This window comes from Colius striatus, chromosome 19 (genome assembly GCF_028858725.1).
Source record: "Colius striatus isolate bColStr4 chromosome 19, bColStr4.1.hap1, whole genome shotgun sequence".
Classification (NCBI taxonomy): Eukaryota; Metazoa; Chordata; class Aves; order Coliiformes; family Coliidae; genus Colius; species Colius striatus.
In genome coordinates, this window is record NC_084777.1 from 11,009,994 (window position 1) to 11,025,249 (window position 15,256).

Genomic DNA, 15,256 nt, shown 5'->3' on the forward strand with positions numbered 1-15,256 from the left:
GCTTCCCCGGCCCTCAGCGAGCTCCCAGCCGCCTCCTCGGCCCTCAGCGAGCTCCCGGGCGCCTCCTCGGCCCTCAGCGAGCTCCCGGCCGCTTCCCCGGCCCTCAGCGAGCTCCCGGCCCCTTCCTCGGCCCTCAGCGAGCTCCCGGCCGCCTCGTCGGCCCTCAGCCCCCAGCGAGCTCCGTGCCCGGGCTCCCGCAGCCCCGGAACGTTTGCGCTGCGGCGCGTGTTCCGCGGGGCGGGGCCGGGCGGCGGCGCTGGGCCGGAGCAGCCGCGGCGGCGGGAGCGGGAGCGGCCCGGCGGGGCCCGGCCAGGCCAGGCCGCCATGTACGCGGGGCTGCAGGAGCTGGGGGTGGCCAACGGCGAGGACCTAAAGGAGACGCTGACCAACTGCACCGAGCCGCTGAAGGCCATCGAGCAGTTCCAGGTGCGCCGGGGGGCCGTGGAGAGCGCGGGGCCGGGGGGAGCACCGCAAGGCCCCCGGTGGGGGCTGTTTGATCGGGTTCCCCCCGCCCCGCGTTGCACCCAGCGTGTGTTTAGCGGGCGTTTGGGGGCTGGCGGGGATGGGTAACCCCCCCCAGCTCCGTCCCCGTGTGGGCTTTGTGTTGGCAGACGGAGAACGGAGTGCTCCTGCCCTCGCTGCAGTCGGCGCTGCCCTTCCTGGACCTGCACGGCACCCCCCGGCTGGAGTTCCACCAGTCCGTGTTCGATGAGCTGAGGGAGAAGCTGCTGGAGCGGGTCTCTGCCATCGCTTTGGAAGGGAAGGTGGAGGAGAGGTTTGTGGGCAGTCTTGTTGGTTATTTGGAGCGAGCTGGGTGTTTCCTGTGAGAATTGGTTGCAAAGCAGAGTCTGCTTCCTGGGGAGCCAGAGTCCAGTGGCTTTGAGATGAGCCCCTGTGGTCCTTTCCTGTAGTGAGAGAGTCTCTTGCTCTTCCATGTTTGCAGATACAAGAAGCTTGAAGATCTCCTAGAGAAGAGCTTTTCTCTGGTCAAAATGCCTTCCATACAGCCTGTGGTGATGTGTGTCATGAAGCACTTGCCCAAGGTAAACCCCAGTTCACTGGTAGGTGAATTTTTCCCGAGCTGATTTAAAAATGTGTGAGAAATGGAAAGTAAGATTTGAAGAGTGCAGCTAGAAGGAGATAAGAGTGAGATTCAGCTCCCTGAAATGGAAATCTCCAGGAGCAGCATCATATGGTTGTGGAGTCTCCATCCCTGGAGGTATTAAAAGATGCACAGCTGAGATGCTGAGGGCCCTGGGTCAGTGGTGGGCTTGGCAGGGTCAGGGGAGTGGATGGACTTGATGGTCTTAAAGGTCTTCTCCAACCAAAATGATTCTGTGCTGCACTTAAGGACTCAAAACCTTTATAAGTTACTGAGTTTTGAAACATCACCCCAAAGCTTAGCAGCATGGGTTTAAAGGAAAGCTTAAGTGTTGTAGGGCTGCTGTACTGGGACAGGAGTAGGGAAGGCAAAAGCTGAGCTTGTGATGCTGCCTGTTGTTTAACTGCATTGTGCAAGAGAGAATGATTTAGACATCCTCTGTAGTCAGTTCCTTACTGCTTGGACAGTAAAAGTAAAGCTGCCCTGCACTTTGGTCACTGCTCTGTTGGTTTTAGGTCCCTGAGAAGAAGCTGAAGTTGGTAATGGCCGATAAGGATTTGTACAAGGCGTGTGCAGTGGAGGTGAAGCGCCAGATCTGGCAGGATAACCAGGCTCTGTTTGGTGATGAGGTGTCTCCACTGCTGAAGCAGTATATCCTAGAGAAAGAAAACACTCTCTTCAGCAATGAGATTTCCTTCTTGCAGAATTTCTTCAGTCCCTCTCCCAAAACAAGACGTCAAGGAGAGGTAAGGGCAAGGAAACCTCTTGCAACGTGCTCGTGCATGGGGTTCATCAGCTGTCACTCAGCCTCATCAAATAACAGTGTCTGCTTCACCCACCCACCCTGAAGTTGTTTGGCTACACAGAATACCAAGCCATTTTCTCCTGCAGTTCCTGATGAAAGCAGCAGGGATTATTTTAATAGTGACTTGGTGCTGTGTAAGAATTGATGGATGTTCTAAGCTGTTGATGAGCTTTTATGATTCTTTTATTCTTCCCTTTATGATTCTTCTACCATTTTGTGATTTTATTTTAAATGGCAAGACCACATTTTGCCCTTTATTGCTCTGTCCTTAACACCCCTGAGCTGTGCTGAAGGCTGAGCATCTCTTATCAAATCAGTTTGAATAGCTTAAATCTCTCCTCTTGGGGCAGTGTAAAGCTTTCATCTCAGAGAGGGTGGCATGCCTGTTGCCTGGGGAGTCTGTTACCTGGCTTGGCTCTGTTTTGCTTTCAAAAGCCCACTTAGTGTCAGAGCTTTTGAAGGTTGGTGTAATTTACTTCAGGTTTGCAGCTGCAGACTCAGGGTTTAACCCTGGCTGGCAGCTAAGCACCACTTGCCCCTGGTGGGATGGGGGGAGGGTCAGAAGGAGGCAAGTGAGAAAGAAAATCATGGGTTTGAGATAAAAGCAACTGAATCATTGCAGTATCATAATACATTGTAGTGAAAAGGAAAATAACAAAGAGAGAGAAATAAACCCCAAGAAAAACAAGTGATGCAAATACCAACTGACCCAATGCCCACCCTGCCCTGAGCAGCTCCCACTTCTATGTCCCTGGGGTGGGCTGTCTCAGCTCTCTGTGCCCCCCAGCCCACTCCCTGGTAGGAGGAGGTGAGGAGCAGAAGAGGCCTTGATGCAGTTCAAGCCCTGCTCAGCAGTAACCAAAACATCCCTGGGCTATCTGCACTGTTTCAGCACAAACCCCCACAGTCCCATACAAACTACCATGAAGAAGTGTAACTCTTAGTACAAACCTTCACCTTCATTCTCATACCCATAGCTGGAGGGTAGGCAAAAGGATCTGAAGGTCAGTTTTGTTCATGTTCTGCTGATCCATCCATCACTTTCAGACACTGCTTCTTGGCCATTTCACGTAGCTGAGCTCCTTACCTGACAAACACTTCCATTTCCTTTTGCAAGAGAACCTTTTCTTGACCTTCTTCAGTCATGAAAATTGTGGCTGTGAAAGATTTGGTGGACAGGAGCTCATGTCAGTGTGTGGTGCTTTAGCCCTGGTTGGGTGCCAGGTGCCCATCAGGTTGTTCCATCACTCCCCCTCTTAAACTGGACAGGGGAGAGAGAAACATAGCAAATGGTTTGTGAGTTGAGATCAGGACAGGGAGATCACTCAGCAATTAGTGTCATGGGCAAAACAGACTCAGCTTGGAGAAAAAAGGGTTTGATTTATTGAACAATCAGAACAGGGAGATGAGAAATAAAACCTCCCCTCACCCCTCCTCTGCCCAGGACTCTCCTTCCCTCCCCCAGCAGCGCAGGGGATGGGGGTTATGGTCATTTCGTTACAGATGGACTTTGCTGCTGCTGCTTCTCAGGGAGAGGCCTCCTCACCCTTCCCACTGCTGCACTGTGGGGTCTCTCCCAGGGAAGACAGTCCCTCAGGAACTACTCCAGTGTGGGTCCTTCCCACAGAGGCAGCTCCTCACACCCTGCCCCAGCGTGGGTCACCCCCAGGAGAACAGTCCTTCAGGGACAGATTGCTTCAGCCTGGGGCCCTCACAGGGTCACAAGCCCTGACAGCAAACCTCTAGCCTTTGCTCCTCTCTCCCCACAGGCTCTCAGGCCCTGCAGGAGCTTGCTCCAGGATGAGCTTCCCACACAGTCACAGCCTCCTTCAGGCATCCACCCGCTGTGGTGTGGGCTCCTGCATGGGCTGGGAGTGGGTCTCTGCTCCCTGGGGCCTCCATGGGCTGCAGGGGCACAGCTGCCTCACCATGGGCTGCACCACAGCTCATGGGAGTCTTTCTTCCATGGCCTAAGCACCCTCCTTCTGCACTGACCTTGGTGTCTGCAGAGATGTTTTCACATTCTCCCTCCCTGTTGCTGCTGCAGTTCAGCAACTGCCCAGCAACTTCTTCCCCTTCTCAAACACATTAATCACAGAGGTGTTGCCTCCAGCACTAATTGGCCAGGCCTGGCTCAGCTGTGGGTCCATCTCAGAGCTGACTGGCCCTGGCCCTGTCAGCTACAGGGGAAGCTTCTGACAGCTCATTGTTTAAAGAAGCCACCCCTGTAGTCCCCCTGCTACCAAAAACCTGCCCCAGACAAAACCAGTACACAGTGTGTTTCAGTCTTGCTAATACATGTAGAACAACACAGTTTGTGTCAGTAACAGTATCTCCTAGTACTGAGCACACTTCCCTTTCTTGCACTTGGTCTTCAGGTGGTTCAGAAGCTGACCCAGATGATTGGCAAGAATGTGAAGCTCTATGATATGGTGTTACAGTTCCTGAGGACCTTGTTCCTTCGAACCAGGAACGTTCACTACTGCACTCTGCGGGCAGAGCTGCTGATGTCCCTGCACGACCTGGAGATCAGTGAAATCTGCTCTGTTGACCCCTGTCATAAGGTATTCATGCTGTGGGACAGACAACACTGTTACTGGAGCATTTTCTCTTCTCCCAGTCCTGTGCATGCCTGCTGCTCCTGCAGGACTTCAGCCCAGAGATGGCTCCTCTCTGTGAAGAGAGTTGGGACCTTGAATCCAAAAATCATCTTATGTCCTTTGGAACTTCAGCTGAAAATGTCATCTTGGTTAACCACCAGCAGCTTGCTTTCATTTCATAACCCAGAAACCATTCAAAAGTGTGGCACTTGTGCAGTGTTTAAAAACAATGGCTAATCTGATCCATCTAGAGGCTGCAGAAAATAATGCAAAGCATTAGCTACCCCCAGGGTCTTCATCAAAGCTTCCCTCCCTGTGTGCCTGGTGTGATGTACTCCATCTGTCAGTAGACTCTCTGTGTAACATTAAACACTTTTGAGTCTTGAATGATAGGAAAACATGGAACTGTTAAACTAGTGGGAGGTGGCAGATGTGTTAATGTCACAGCAGCATCTTGTTGCTGGCCCTTTGTCCATGGATAACATCACTGACCTAGAGCAAAGCTTTTTCCCTTTAAGGAATGCTGTGAAGTTCTGTGTGTATTCTCCTTACAGAGGTTGTGTCCTAGGCTGCTGATAAATGTTACTGCATGTTTTGATGATCCTGAGTGCCCCAAATCAGTAGACAATGGCTGAATGGAAAAGGGCTGTTCTGGTTCAAGTTACAGCTCATTTCCAGCAGCCTCCTTTTGCTGCTGCAAGGACAGCAAGCCATGATGTTGGGGGCAAAGCCCTTAATTTGAGGGTCAAATCTTTCACTTAGCTATCTTTCTTCCATTTTGATAACCCAGCTCTGAAGCAGAAGCATTAACATCCCCTCCTCAGAGGATGGGAGTGCTTTGACAGTGGCTACAGTGTCCTGTATGATTGTTGCTAGAGTGATGCTGCTTCTTTCTCAGCCTCCTACTTGTGTCAATCCACATTGATCAGGTGTGTTGGGCAGGGCTATGTTTTATACATGCCTGGTCCTCAGTTACTGGGGAATGCCTTTCTTGGGAGGTGAGAAAGTGACACCAGGTTACCCTAAAGTTGATACCTCTGACCTGTGGGGATGGATGTCTGTATCCCTGCTCTCCCCTGGATTTCTGACCAGCTTCCTACCATACCTAAGTATTAATGACATGTATTCATTCCAGATATTTGGAGGTCTTTGTGGGCCTGTTTGCTCTGGCACCATGTGTTTGTTTGCTGATTGAATGAGTTGCTGTGGCTCATTAAGCTTTCTCCTTGCTTGTGACAGTTCACCTGGTGCCTGGATGCCTGCATCAGGGAGAAGTTTGTGGACAACAAGAGAGCTCGGGAACTGCAGGGGTTTCTGGATGGAGTGAAGAAAGGCCAAGAACAAGTGTTGGGGTAAGGCACTTGGGCTGCTGCAATTGAGAACCTGGCAGTCACAACATCTGATGGGTATTGTAGGTGTTAATGCTTCCCTCCAGGCAGCTGACAGCCCTTAGCTCTGCTGAGTGATCGTGTCCAGGGCATGCAGCAGCACTCAGGTGTGGCCAGGCACGTTCTGGGAACAGAACTTCTACTGCTCAAGTTACCACTCTGGAGTCTCTCCTGTGGTTTGGTAATTCACTGGGGGAGATGTCCTGTTCCTCAGGAAAGGCTGTGGGACCTGGGGCTGTTTAGCCTAGAAAAGAGAAGGCTGAGGGGGGACCTCAGTAACACTTAAGTCCCTAAAGGAGGCTGGGTGTTGGGAGGATGGGGGGACACTTTCTTCTGTAGTGTGCAGTGACAAGATAAGGGGTGATGGGCACAAGCTGCAACACAAACAGTTCTCCTTCAACACCAGGAGCAAGTCCTTTGGTGCTGAGGTGAGGGAGCCCTGGCCCAGGCTGCCCAGGGAGGGTGTGGAGGCTCCTGCTCAGGAGGTTTCCAACCCCACCTGGACACGTTCCTGTGCCCCCTGAGCCAGGGGAACCTGCTTTAGCAGGGGCTGGGGCTTCAGCAGCTCTGCAGAGCCCTTCCAACCCCACCATGCTGGGATTCTGGGACTTCAGTGCAGAAAGCTTTCAGTAGTTGTTTTCAGGTAACTCACTCTTTCAAGTCAAAGGAAGAGCATTCATGGTGTTTTCAGAAGGCAGGAGAGGGCTCATCAGGTGATCACCTGCAGGTTTGTACAGGAATTGAGGTTTTACACTATCACAGTGAGGGTACAACACTTGCCTGTGTCTGCCTCTCATCTTAAACTCAGCAGTGGATGTGTGTTTATAGAAATACAGTGTCCACATGCACACACTACTTCAGCAGCTACCAAATGTACCATCAGGGTTACAACCAAGAATAGGCTCAAACATCTCATTCTAGAGAATGTGCTCAGGAAGCTGCTGTTCTGCTGCTGGATATGGAACTGTATGGGAATGCTGTTTGTTATGTATGACATGTATTGAAGTTTTACTCCTTTTCAGGGACTTGTCAATGATCTTGTGTGATCCCTTTGCCATTAACACCTTAGCCTTGAGTACCATAAGGCACCTGCAGGACCTGGTTGGGCAGGACACCTTACCCAGGGTGAGTGTCACAGCTTGTGTGCCTAATCTGAACTGGAGTGTGAACTAGAGCATTCATCAGCAAAGGACCAGCACTGTAGAGCAGCTATGATTAAGTTCTCAAAGGCATGTGTGGATTGGAATAAGGGAAGTGTGGTGCTGCCTATCCATGTGTGGCATGGACCTTAGAGCTCTGGAGCAGCACTGTTTGGAGATGGGTGTTTTGGAGCTCTCCAAGTTGACAACAAATTCCTTGCATGGCTCATTCTATCCTAACAGCTATGCATATGCAGAATCACAGAGTCTCTGCCTCCCTGCTTTGTCCTTCCTCAGTTTGCCTAACAACAGCAGCCTTGGTAAATGTGATGGATTAGTTTACACAGTTCTGGTCTGTTGGCTACCATATAACATAGTTCCTGCAAGTGGTATCTGCAGGGGGTGCTTAAATATTAAAGGAGAGCAGCCTTACAGGTGTCTGAACAGTGTGAGGCATTTGCTGTTTGCTACTTTTTGTTGTTGGACTGAGTAACTTCCTCGTGGCAGTTTCAGACTGAGAATTCCTTTGGTTCCAGGGCAGGATACCAAGGAAAAACCTGTTGCCATTGTTACACTTGCTTTCTCTTTCTCACTTCTGCTGAGATGATTGACCCTGTCACATGTTGTGTTTCAGTTTGGCTGGAGACATTGCAAAGCAATGTTGTGATCAGCTCAGCTGCATGCTTCTGGGTGCATTATAAAAGGTTACAAAACCCCACAAAGCTTCAGGTGTGCCTGTGATTTGATTCCCCTTTGAGGAACCAGTTGTCAGATCAGAGAACTGAGTGCCTCTAGCAGCCTTTGATAGAGCTGCTAGTCCAGGAGAGCTTTGAATGTAAACTACTTCCAAATAAAGCTCTGCATGTGCAGCTTGTGGTTGATGAAAACAGCTGGGTTTTAATTTTCTCCTTCCCTTAAAATTCGAGGAAAGCCCAGACCTGCTGCTGCTCCTGAGGATGCTGTCCCTGGGCCAGGGGGGCTGGGACATGATTGACAGTCAAGTCTTCAAGGAGCCAAAAATGGTGAGTCATTTGGATGTTTAGGAGGTAACACAAATCTAGACTTGTTTGTTGTTTGCCTTCCCCCCTGATTTGATGGTACATTCTTTGTACCTCTCAGCTCTCTGGGGAAGAAAGTGTCAGTGGTCACAGAGCAGCAGCTCGAGCAGACAGGCTGGAAGCTTTGGTTACCTGCTCCTTCATTTACAGGAATGCTTGGCCCTTACTGTTTTAATATCAAACTGCACTGACTGCTCTTTGTTCCTGGGAACTTCTACACAGCTGATGGGTCTGTAGAACCTCTTAGATAAGGAAAGCAGGATTTCAGAGGCTGGCCTCAAGCTCTGGCAGCAGTGTAGAAGCTTTTCCTTTTCCCTTCCAGCTGTCTGTTGTAGCAATTCCAAGCGGTACCACATTCAGCTACAACCTTCCTATGTTTTGGAAATGCTTTGCCCAGTGTTTTAGGCAAACCTAAGTGTAGTTTGGGAGCAGGTACACTCAGCTGATAGCAGGAAGATTAACCATGGGTGTTACACAGCAAAGAGAAATTCACTGTTTCTGTTCTGAACTATGAAACAACAAGTGTCTGACATTTGGTGTCTCCAAAATGTGTGTTACTGGCTGGTGACACATTTAAATTTCCCACAGGGTGTGCATGAATCCTCAGGTTGGAACAGTGAGAGTGCCCAAAACTCCAGGAGTAGCACTGTGACTTGGCTGGTGCTCTCCTGAATCTCTTACAGAGAAACTGAACGTTTTTCCTAAGGGGAATCTCCCAATCTGCATTTAGAGTCTCTTGTATTTGTGATTACCAAAGGGTAAGTCCCACTCTGTGAAGCTGATACAACAAAGGTTGATCTGCCTTTGTGTGAGGACTTGCTCTTTGGTGTTGCCTTTCTCACCCTGCATAGAAAGAGAAGGAACAGAATGATTTGCATTGTTGGTTAAAAGCAGCATGACACCAGCCCTAACATGCAGTGTTTGCAGCAGGGTTGGAACAGGTCTCTCAGAAGAAGTGCTAAGTGATGGTAAAAAGGCAGAATCTGAGCAGGAGTACTTCTGGAGGTGAGGTGAAGTGAAGTAGTTTTCCTAGTTACCAGGGGAACACAGTGGAAGTGAATTAATTCAAGACCTTTGACTGGAAGCAGCTGTCTAACACCTTGTTTTCCCAAGTGTAGGATGGGCCTCCCAGCTTTGCCTCCCTCCTTGTTAAGGCACTCCAGGACCATTAGGTGGCATGAATCGATTGATGAAAGCTTTGTGCTTTTCCCTCTCCCATCCCCCTCAGGAAGCTGAGCTGATCACCAAGTTCCTGCCTATGCTGATGTCCTTCGTGGTGGATGATCACACCTTCAATGTAGATCAAAAACTGCCCTCGGAGGAGAAGGGACCAATCCCCTACCCCAGCACCATTCCTGAAGCTTTCACCAAGTATGTAACCTACCTTAAGCACTTGGTCCATTCAGTCTTGTTAGCAAAGCCAACACTGACAGCAAAAAACCCTGTCTGTGGTACAGGGAAGATGTTCTTGGCATAAGATTTAGTCCCAGTTCATCAAGCCTGAGCTTTTCCTGTAGTAGGTTTCTACTGGGATTCCTCAAATAAAACCCCCATGAGATGGTATTTCTTGTAATGACCATTAGACACAGGAGCATTTGGCATTCCTGCTGTCAGATGTGCTGCTTGTGTCCCTTCCAGACTGAGTGATGAGGGTTTGAGTGATGTTTGGGTGCAGCTGGACCAGTGCTCGTGCTTGCTTCTGAAGAATGCTACTGGCAGTCAGTCAGTGTTTGGCACACAAATGCTCATTCTCTGGTGAGAACCTGTCACTCTAGTGACATCAACAAAAGCAACAGAACCTCTGTGTGCTCTGCTTTATTCAGCTCTTGCACTAATTCCCAGCACAGCTCTCAGCTGTGTGCCAGCAGCTGATCTGTGGCACAGTGCTGGCACTCTGCTCTGTCACAGGGTTCATCTGACTTTTGGGAAACTAAACCAAAACAGTGTTGGACTTTGTATTGGTTTTGAGTATTTGGAGTTCCTCTAAAACCTGCTTTGTGAGTGGCATTAATAGTGCTGCAGATGGTCAGTCAAATCCAACTGGTGAGACTGTGGCAGTGAACATAGGGGTGATCATGGCTCGAGTCACTGAGTAACTGCTTCTCAGTGGGTTTGAGGTTACCACAGCTGTAACTGCTTGGTTAATGTCCAGCAGTGTTTTAAACCCTCTTAAATATATCCATACATATCTATCTGTTGATATAGATCTGCTTTATCTTAATTGATTGAGAAACTTTGCTTCTACCATAACAGATTCTTGCAGGAAAACAGAATAGCTTGTGAGATTGGGCTCTATTACATCCTTCACATCACTAAACAGAGGAACAAGAATGCTTTCCTTAGGCTCCTGCCAGCACTAGGTAAGTTTTTTGGCTTCTGTAGCTGTTTCACTTGTACTGGACACTCAGGTGACAAACAAACCTGGAGTGAAAGATGGCAAAGACATAATGTTCTGCCATTGATTTGTATTGGTGGCTCAGCTGTAAGGCCCTGCAGGGGCATTTGGGTTTGTCTGCAGTCAGGATACTTTTCATAGAGTAATAGAATTGTTGGGTTGGCAAAGCCCTGGAGCTGCTGCAGTGCCAGCCCTGCCCTCACCCTGCCCAGCCCAGCACTGACCCACAGCCCTCAGCACCTCAGCCCCACGGCTTTGGGATCCCTCCAGGGCTGGGCACTGCCCCAGCTCCCTGGGCAGCCTGGCACAGGGGCTCACACCCCTCTCAGGGAAACAGTTCTGCCTCAGCTCCAGCCTCAACCTCCCCTGGGGAAACTGGAGCCCGTTTCCCCTTGTCCTTGTTCCCCTTATTCATTACTGGAGAGCAGAGCCCGACCCCCAGCTCCCTGCAGCCTCCTGTCAGGGAGTGCTGCTGTCTCCCCTCAGGCTCCTCTTCTCCAGGCTCAACACCCCCATTCCCTCAGCCCCTGCCCAGCCCCTTGTGCTCCAGCCCCTTCCCCAGCTCTGTGCCCGGCTCTGGCCACGCTGCAGCCCCTCAGTGTCCCTGTGGCAGTGAGTGAGGGGCCCAGCACTGACACAGCCCTGGAGCTGCAGCCTCCCCAGGGCCCAGCACAGGGGACAGTCCCTGCCCTGCTCCTGCTGCCACCCCACTGCTGATCCCAGCCAGGCTGCCACTGCCCTTCTTGCCCCCCTGGGCACGCTGCTGGCTCCTGTTCAGCCGCTGGCACCAGCCCCCCCAGGCCCTTTCCCTGCAGCAGTTTCCAGCCCCTCTGCCCCAGCCTGGAGCTGCCTGGCCTTGAGGAGCCCTAAAGGCATAACCCAGCCCTTGGCCTTATTAAACCTCATCCCATTGCCCTCAGCCCATGGCTCCAGCCTGGCCAGGCCCCTCTGCAGCCCCTTTCTGCCCTCCAGGGTGGTTTCTTACAGCCTAAGCATTTAGGGGTAGTGTCTGAAGGTCAAGAGTTCCTTAGATCAAAGAGATTAGATCTATAGTGTGTGAGATCAAAGAGAACAATGAGATTATTTGAGAACTGTTGGAAATGAATCTGAAAGCTAACAGAGCAGGTGGCTTAATTCTGCCCCTGCTCACAGGAATAGCAAGTGGCCAGAAATTCTTGGAACTTGGCTTTGTGTGAAAAAACCTGTACCAAAACAAGAGCAAACACAGCTTTAAATTCTTCCCTGGATTTACCTTCTTCACTGACTCCTCTGGGGTCAGTTACATGAGAACTCTGAAGCAATCTGAGGCAGCTCCCAGTAATGGCAGTGGGGATTCACTTCCTGCTGTCCCACCCCAGCTCTGGTGTTCTTTGAACCCTTTGCTCAGCTGTCAGCTCATTGACATGGGTGAACTTCCCACTGGCAATTTGTGTCTACTCACTGCAAGGTCTGAGGGGTGCAAGGAGGGAGATGTGGCCATGAGCAGAGGGTGATGGAGAAGGGTACTTAAGGGGCTTTGTGATTTAGGCAGGAGCAAGCTGCTCAGTGACTTCAGCCTTGGAGAACACATGGACTTTCTACATCTTCTCACCCCTCTACACCTAGTGTTTATGTCTGAAAGATCAAAGCCAGCTGCCTGCTCAAAAAGGAAACCTCACTGCAAAGCTCACAGCAGGAATATCTGTGTTGTAGCCAGGGTTTGGCACATCCTTGTCAGTTTTCTCTTTCCTTTTCCTATTGTATAGTTGAGACATTCAGTGACTTGGCCTTCAGTGATATTTTTCTGCATCTGCTGACTGGTAACCTCACCCTGCTGGGTGATGAGTTTGCACTTGAGGAGTTCTGCACCAGTGTCTTCAATGGCTTCTTTCTCACTGCCTGCTCAAGGTAAATCTGACTTCTTCAATCCCCACCTGGATGAGTTCCTGTGTGCCCTACTCTAGCTGGTCCTGCTCTGGCAGGGGGGTTGCACTGGATGAGCTTTCAGAGTCCCTTCTAGCCCTTGAGATTCTGTGTTTCTGTGTGAAAGTGAGTTCAGAAGATACCTGAGAGAGATTATCCTGCAAACTCTTCCTGTGTGGTGTCAATATTAGCTTGATGCTGTTTTTCTTTAAGGAAAAGCTTGTGTTTGGAGGTCAAGTTTTTATCAGCAATGTTGTTAGATGTTGATTATGAATTCTTACCTAAACATTAGTTCTTTATCCATAAGTGAGAGCTCCAAAACACAACACCCTTCATGCTTTGCCACAGCTCTGAATATGAAGATAAACTTCAGCTCTTAGCAGTATCAGCTGCACACAGAAAGATCTGTTTCATAGGTGGTGGGGTGGGAAGGGCCCTGCAGAGCTGCTCCAGCCCCTGTAAAGTAGGTTCCCCTGGCTCAGGGGGCACAGGAACGTGTCCAGGTGGGGTTGGAAACCTCCTGAGAAAGAGCCTCCACACCCTCCCTGGGCAGCCTGGGCCAGGGCTCCCTCAGCCCAGCACCAAAGGACTTGCTCCTGGTGTTTAAAGGGAACTGTTTGTGTTGCAGCTTCATCCCATCACCCCTTGTCTTGTCACTGGATACAGCAGAAAAAAAGTGCTGCCCCAAGCTCCTGACACCCACCAGTGAGACATCTGTAACTGTTAATGATATCCCCAAACGAGGTGTTTGCAGCTCTTAGTTCTGTGTGGTTCAGCTGCTGGCCTGCAGCCCAGGTCTCACCTTCCAGGAGGCTTCCCCAGAAATGCTGCTCAGGCACAGGGACAAACGTCCTCCTTCATGTCCATATGGCCTCTCCAACAGAGCCCAGCTGCTGCCACATGATACAGTCTGTGCTTAAATCCCCCCCCTTCCTCCTCATGTAGTTATTCAACAGCAGTGGCCTAACTGTAGCAGCCAGGAGGTGCTTGGAAGTCTGAGGCAAGGTTAGCACTTGGTGGTACACAGGCTGCAGCTCTCAGGTGTTCTGGAGAATTGTAGCACAGCTGTGAATGATGTTGATGCTGTTGCTGTGGCTTTCTTGTCCTCAAGATGGTGTTTGTTTGGATCAGTTACTCTGCTTTCACATTGCTTTTGCCAGAAAGGAGAATGTGCACAGACATGTGCTAAGGCTGCTGCTTCATCTGCATCACAAAGTGGCACCTGCCAAACTAGAGGCTCTCCAGAAGGCTTTGGAACCCAGCAAGCAGGTAAGAAGGGAAGCACAAGAAAGGGAGGATTCATTGCCTCTTCAGGTGTTGCTTAATGGAACATGAGCTCTGCTCTCCCAGTGAACCACCTCATGTCTTTGTTACCTCAGAGCTTCCTCTTTTGGTTTGGGTTCAGACACACAGGGTAATTGCAGCCTTACCCTTCTGGCTGGTTGGAGCTACAGTGAAGTCTGACCCTTGTGTTTTTCCCCCTCCCTTGTTCTCATCCTGCAGAGTGGGGAAGCTGTGAAGGAGCTTTACACCCAGCTCACTGAGAAACTGGAGCTTCGTAAGCCAAGTCCAGCCGAAGTGACTGAGGCTCCCTCCATGGAACTGCCCCTGCCCACTGTGCCCACACCAGCCTCACGCTGAGCTCTGCCTGTGGTGCACATGGAGACAGGAGGAGAACAGCCCTGGAGAGCTCTGCAGTGTGTGGGCACTGTGCTGCCTTTCAAGTGTCTCTGCCTCCAGAGTGGAAACAAAACAAAGCCACTGAAGCCCTTTCAGGAAACCCTGCAGTTTCCCCACCTCTGGCTCTTGCTGGTTAGAAAGCTGTGTGCATTGCAAGGGTTCCCTTTTCTTAAAGAGAGCTGAGTGTCTTCTTGTAGATCCACTTCAAACCTGACTGTACTTTTGGGTTTTTTAAGAGAAAATGCATATTTTTTAAGCTTGGCATCTTGAGTTTTTAAGCTCAGCTTTGAGAACTGATCAGTGAGTGTTTGACTCCATTGTGGCTGTGAACTCCTGAGGGGTACCCACTGCTTTCTTCAGCCATTACCTTGCTCCTCTGGCTCTCTGTGTCAGTAGGGGTTATGTCCTCTGACATTTCCTTCTGGTGTCTTCTCCAAAGTTCCTGATTGAGATTCTGGCTGCTGCACTAGTCAGGAATGTCCCACCACTGTCAGTAAACCCAGAGCAGTCAACAGGCACCTTCTGAGTTAGACTTTTACAAAGAAGGCCAGAAATTGAATCATCCTCTCCCTCCTTCTTCCTGCTTTTCTCCAGAAGAGGAGCTTGGAATGAGTTCTGGAGTGAGTGGGGAAAAAAACCCCAAGACAAAAGTATTCCCCAGTGACAGTGGGGTTTGGGTGTGGGTGGAGTGAAAGGCTTGCTTTGAAAACAAGCTGCTGTTGCTCTCCTTGTGTTGCTGCCTCAGGAAGGGTGTGCAGGAAGATGGGCAAGATGGAGTTGTGTGAGTTTACAACAGACTTTGCACTGATGCCAGGAGGTACAATGTGCCTGAATAGAGTCTTGCCAGTGCCAGCCTGAGTTAGAGCACTTCAGGTGGGGAGCACCTCAAGGGCCTGACTCTGAGCAGGACCAGCCTAGGTGAGGACCCCTGAGGAATGCCATGAGTAATGGGCTCCTAGTTGGATTTTGTGCTGTTGTTCTGGGCCTGCTGTCCCACCAGTATTGTCTGCAGCTGTTCCAAAACAGGTCCAGGGGGCGACCTGCTGGAGAGCAGCTCCAGGAGAGAGACCTGGCAGTGCTGGCTGACAATAAACTGCCCATGAGCAGCAACGTGCCCTCGTGGGCAAGAAGCCAATGGCAGCCTGGGGGCAGCAAGAGAGTGTGGGCAGCAGGGCCAGGGAGGTTGT

The 15,256-nt window shown here is 50.6% G+C and overlaps 1 protein-coding gene across 1 annotated transcript; it reads left to right on the forward strand.

The window, feature by feature from the left end:
- Positions 1 to 254: 254 nt before the first annotated feature.
- Positions 255 to 14,325, forward strand: NELFB (negative elongation factor complex member B). Its single transcript, XM_062011530.1, has 13 exons — positions 255 to 426; positions 612 to 775; positions 944 to 1,043; positions 1,618 to 1,848; positions 4,286 to 4,471; positions 5,747 to 5,859; positions 6,918 to 7,020; positions 7,961 to 8,056; positions 9,321 to 9,463; positions 10,346 to 10,452; positions 12,233 to 12,374; positions 13,550 to 13,658; positions 13,893 to 14,325. Exons 1-13 carry the CDS (start codon positions 325 to 327, stop codon positions 14,028 to 14,030), a joined length of 1,734 nt encoding a protein of 577 aa, XP_061867514.1. The 5' UTR covers positions 255 to 324; the 3' UTR covers positions 14,031 to 14,325.
- The last annotated feature ends 931 nt before the right edge of the window (positions 14,326 to 15,256 follow it).

Coding starts and splice junctions, on each gene's coding strand:
- NELFB (XM_062011530.1), top strand. CDS start 325: ATGTACGCGGGGCTGCAGGAGCTGGGGGTGGCCAACGGCGAGGACCTA. Junction 10,453..12,232: donor TAGGCTCCTGCCAGCACTAG/GTAAGTTTTTTG, acceptor CCTATTGTATAG/TTGAGACATTCAGTGACTTG. Junction 13,659..13,892: donor CTTTGGAACCCAGCAAGCAG/GTAAGAAGGGAA, acceptor CTCATCCTGCAG/AGTGGGGAAGCTGTGAAGGA.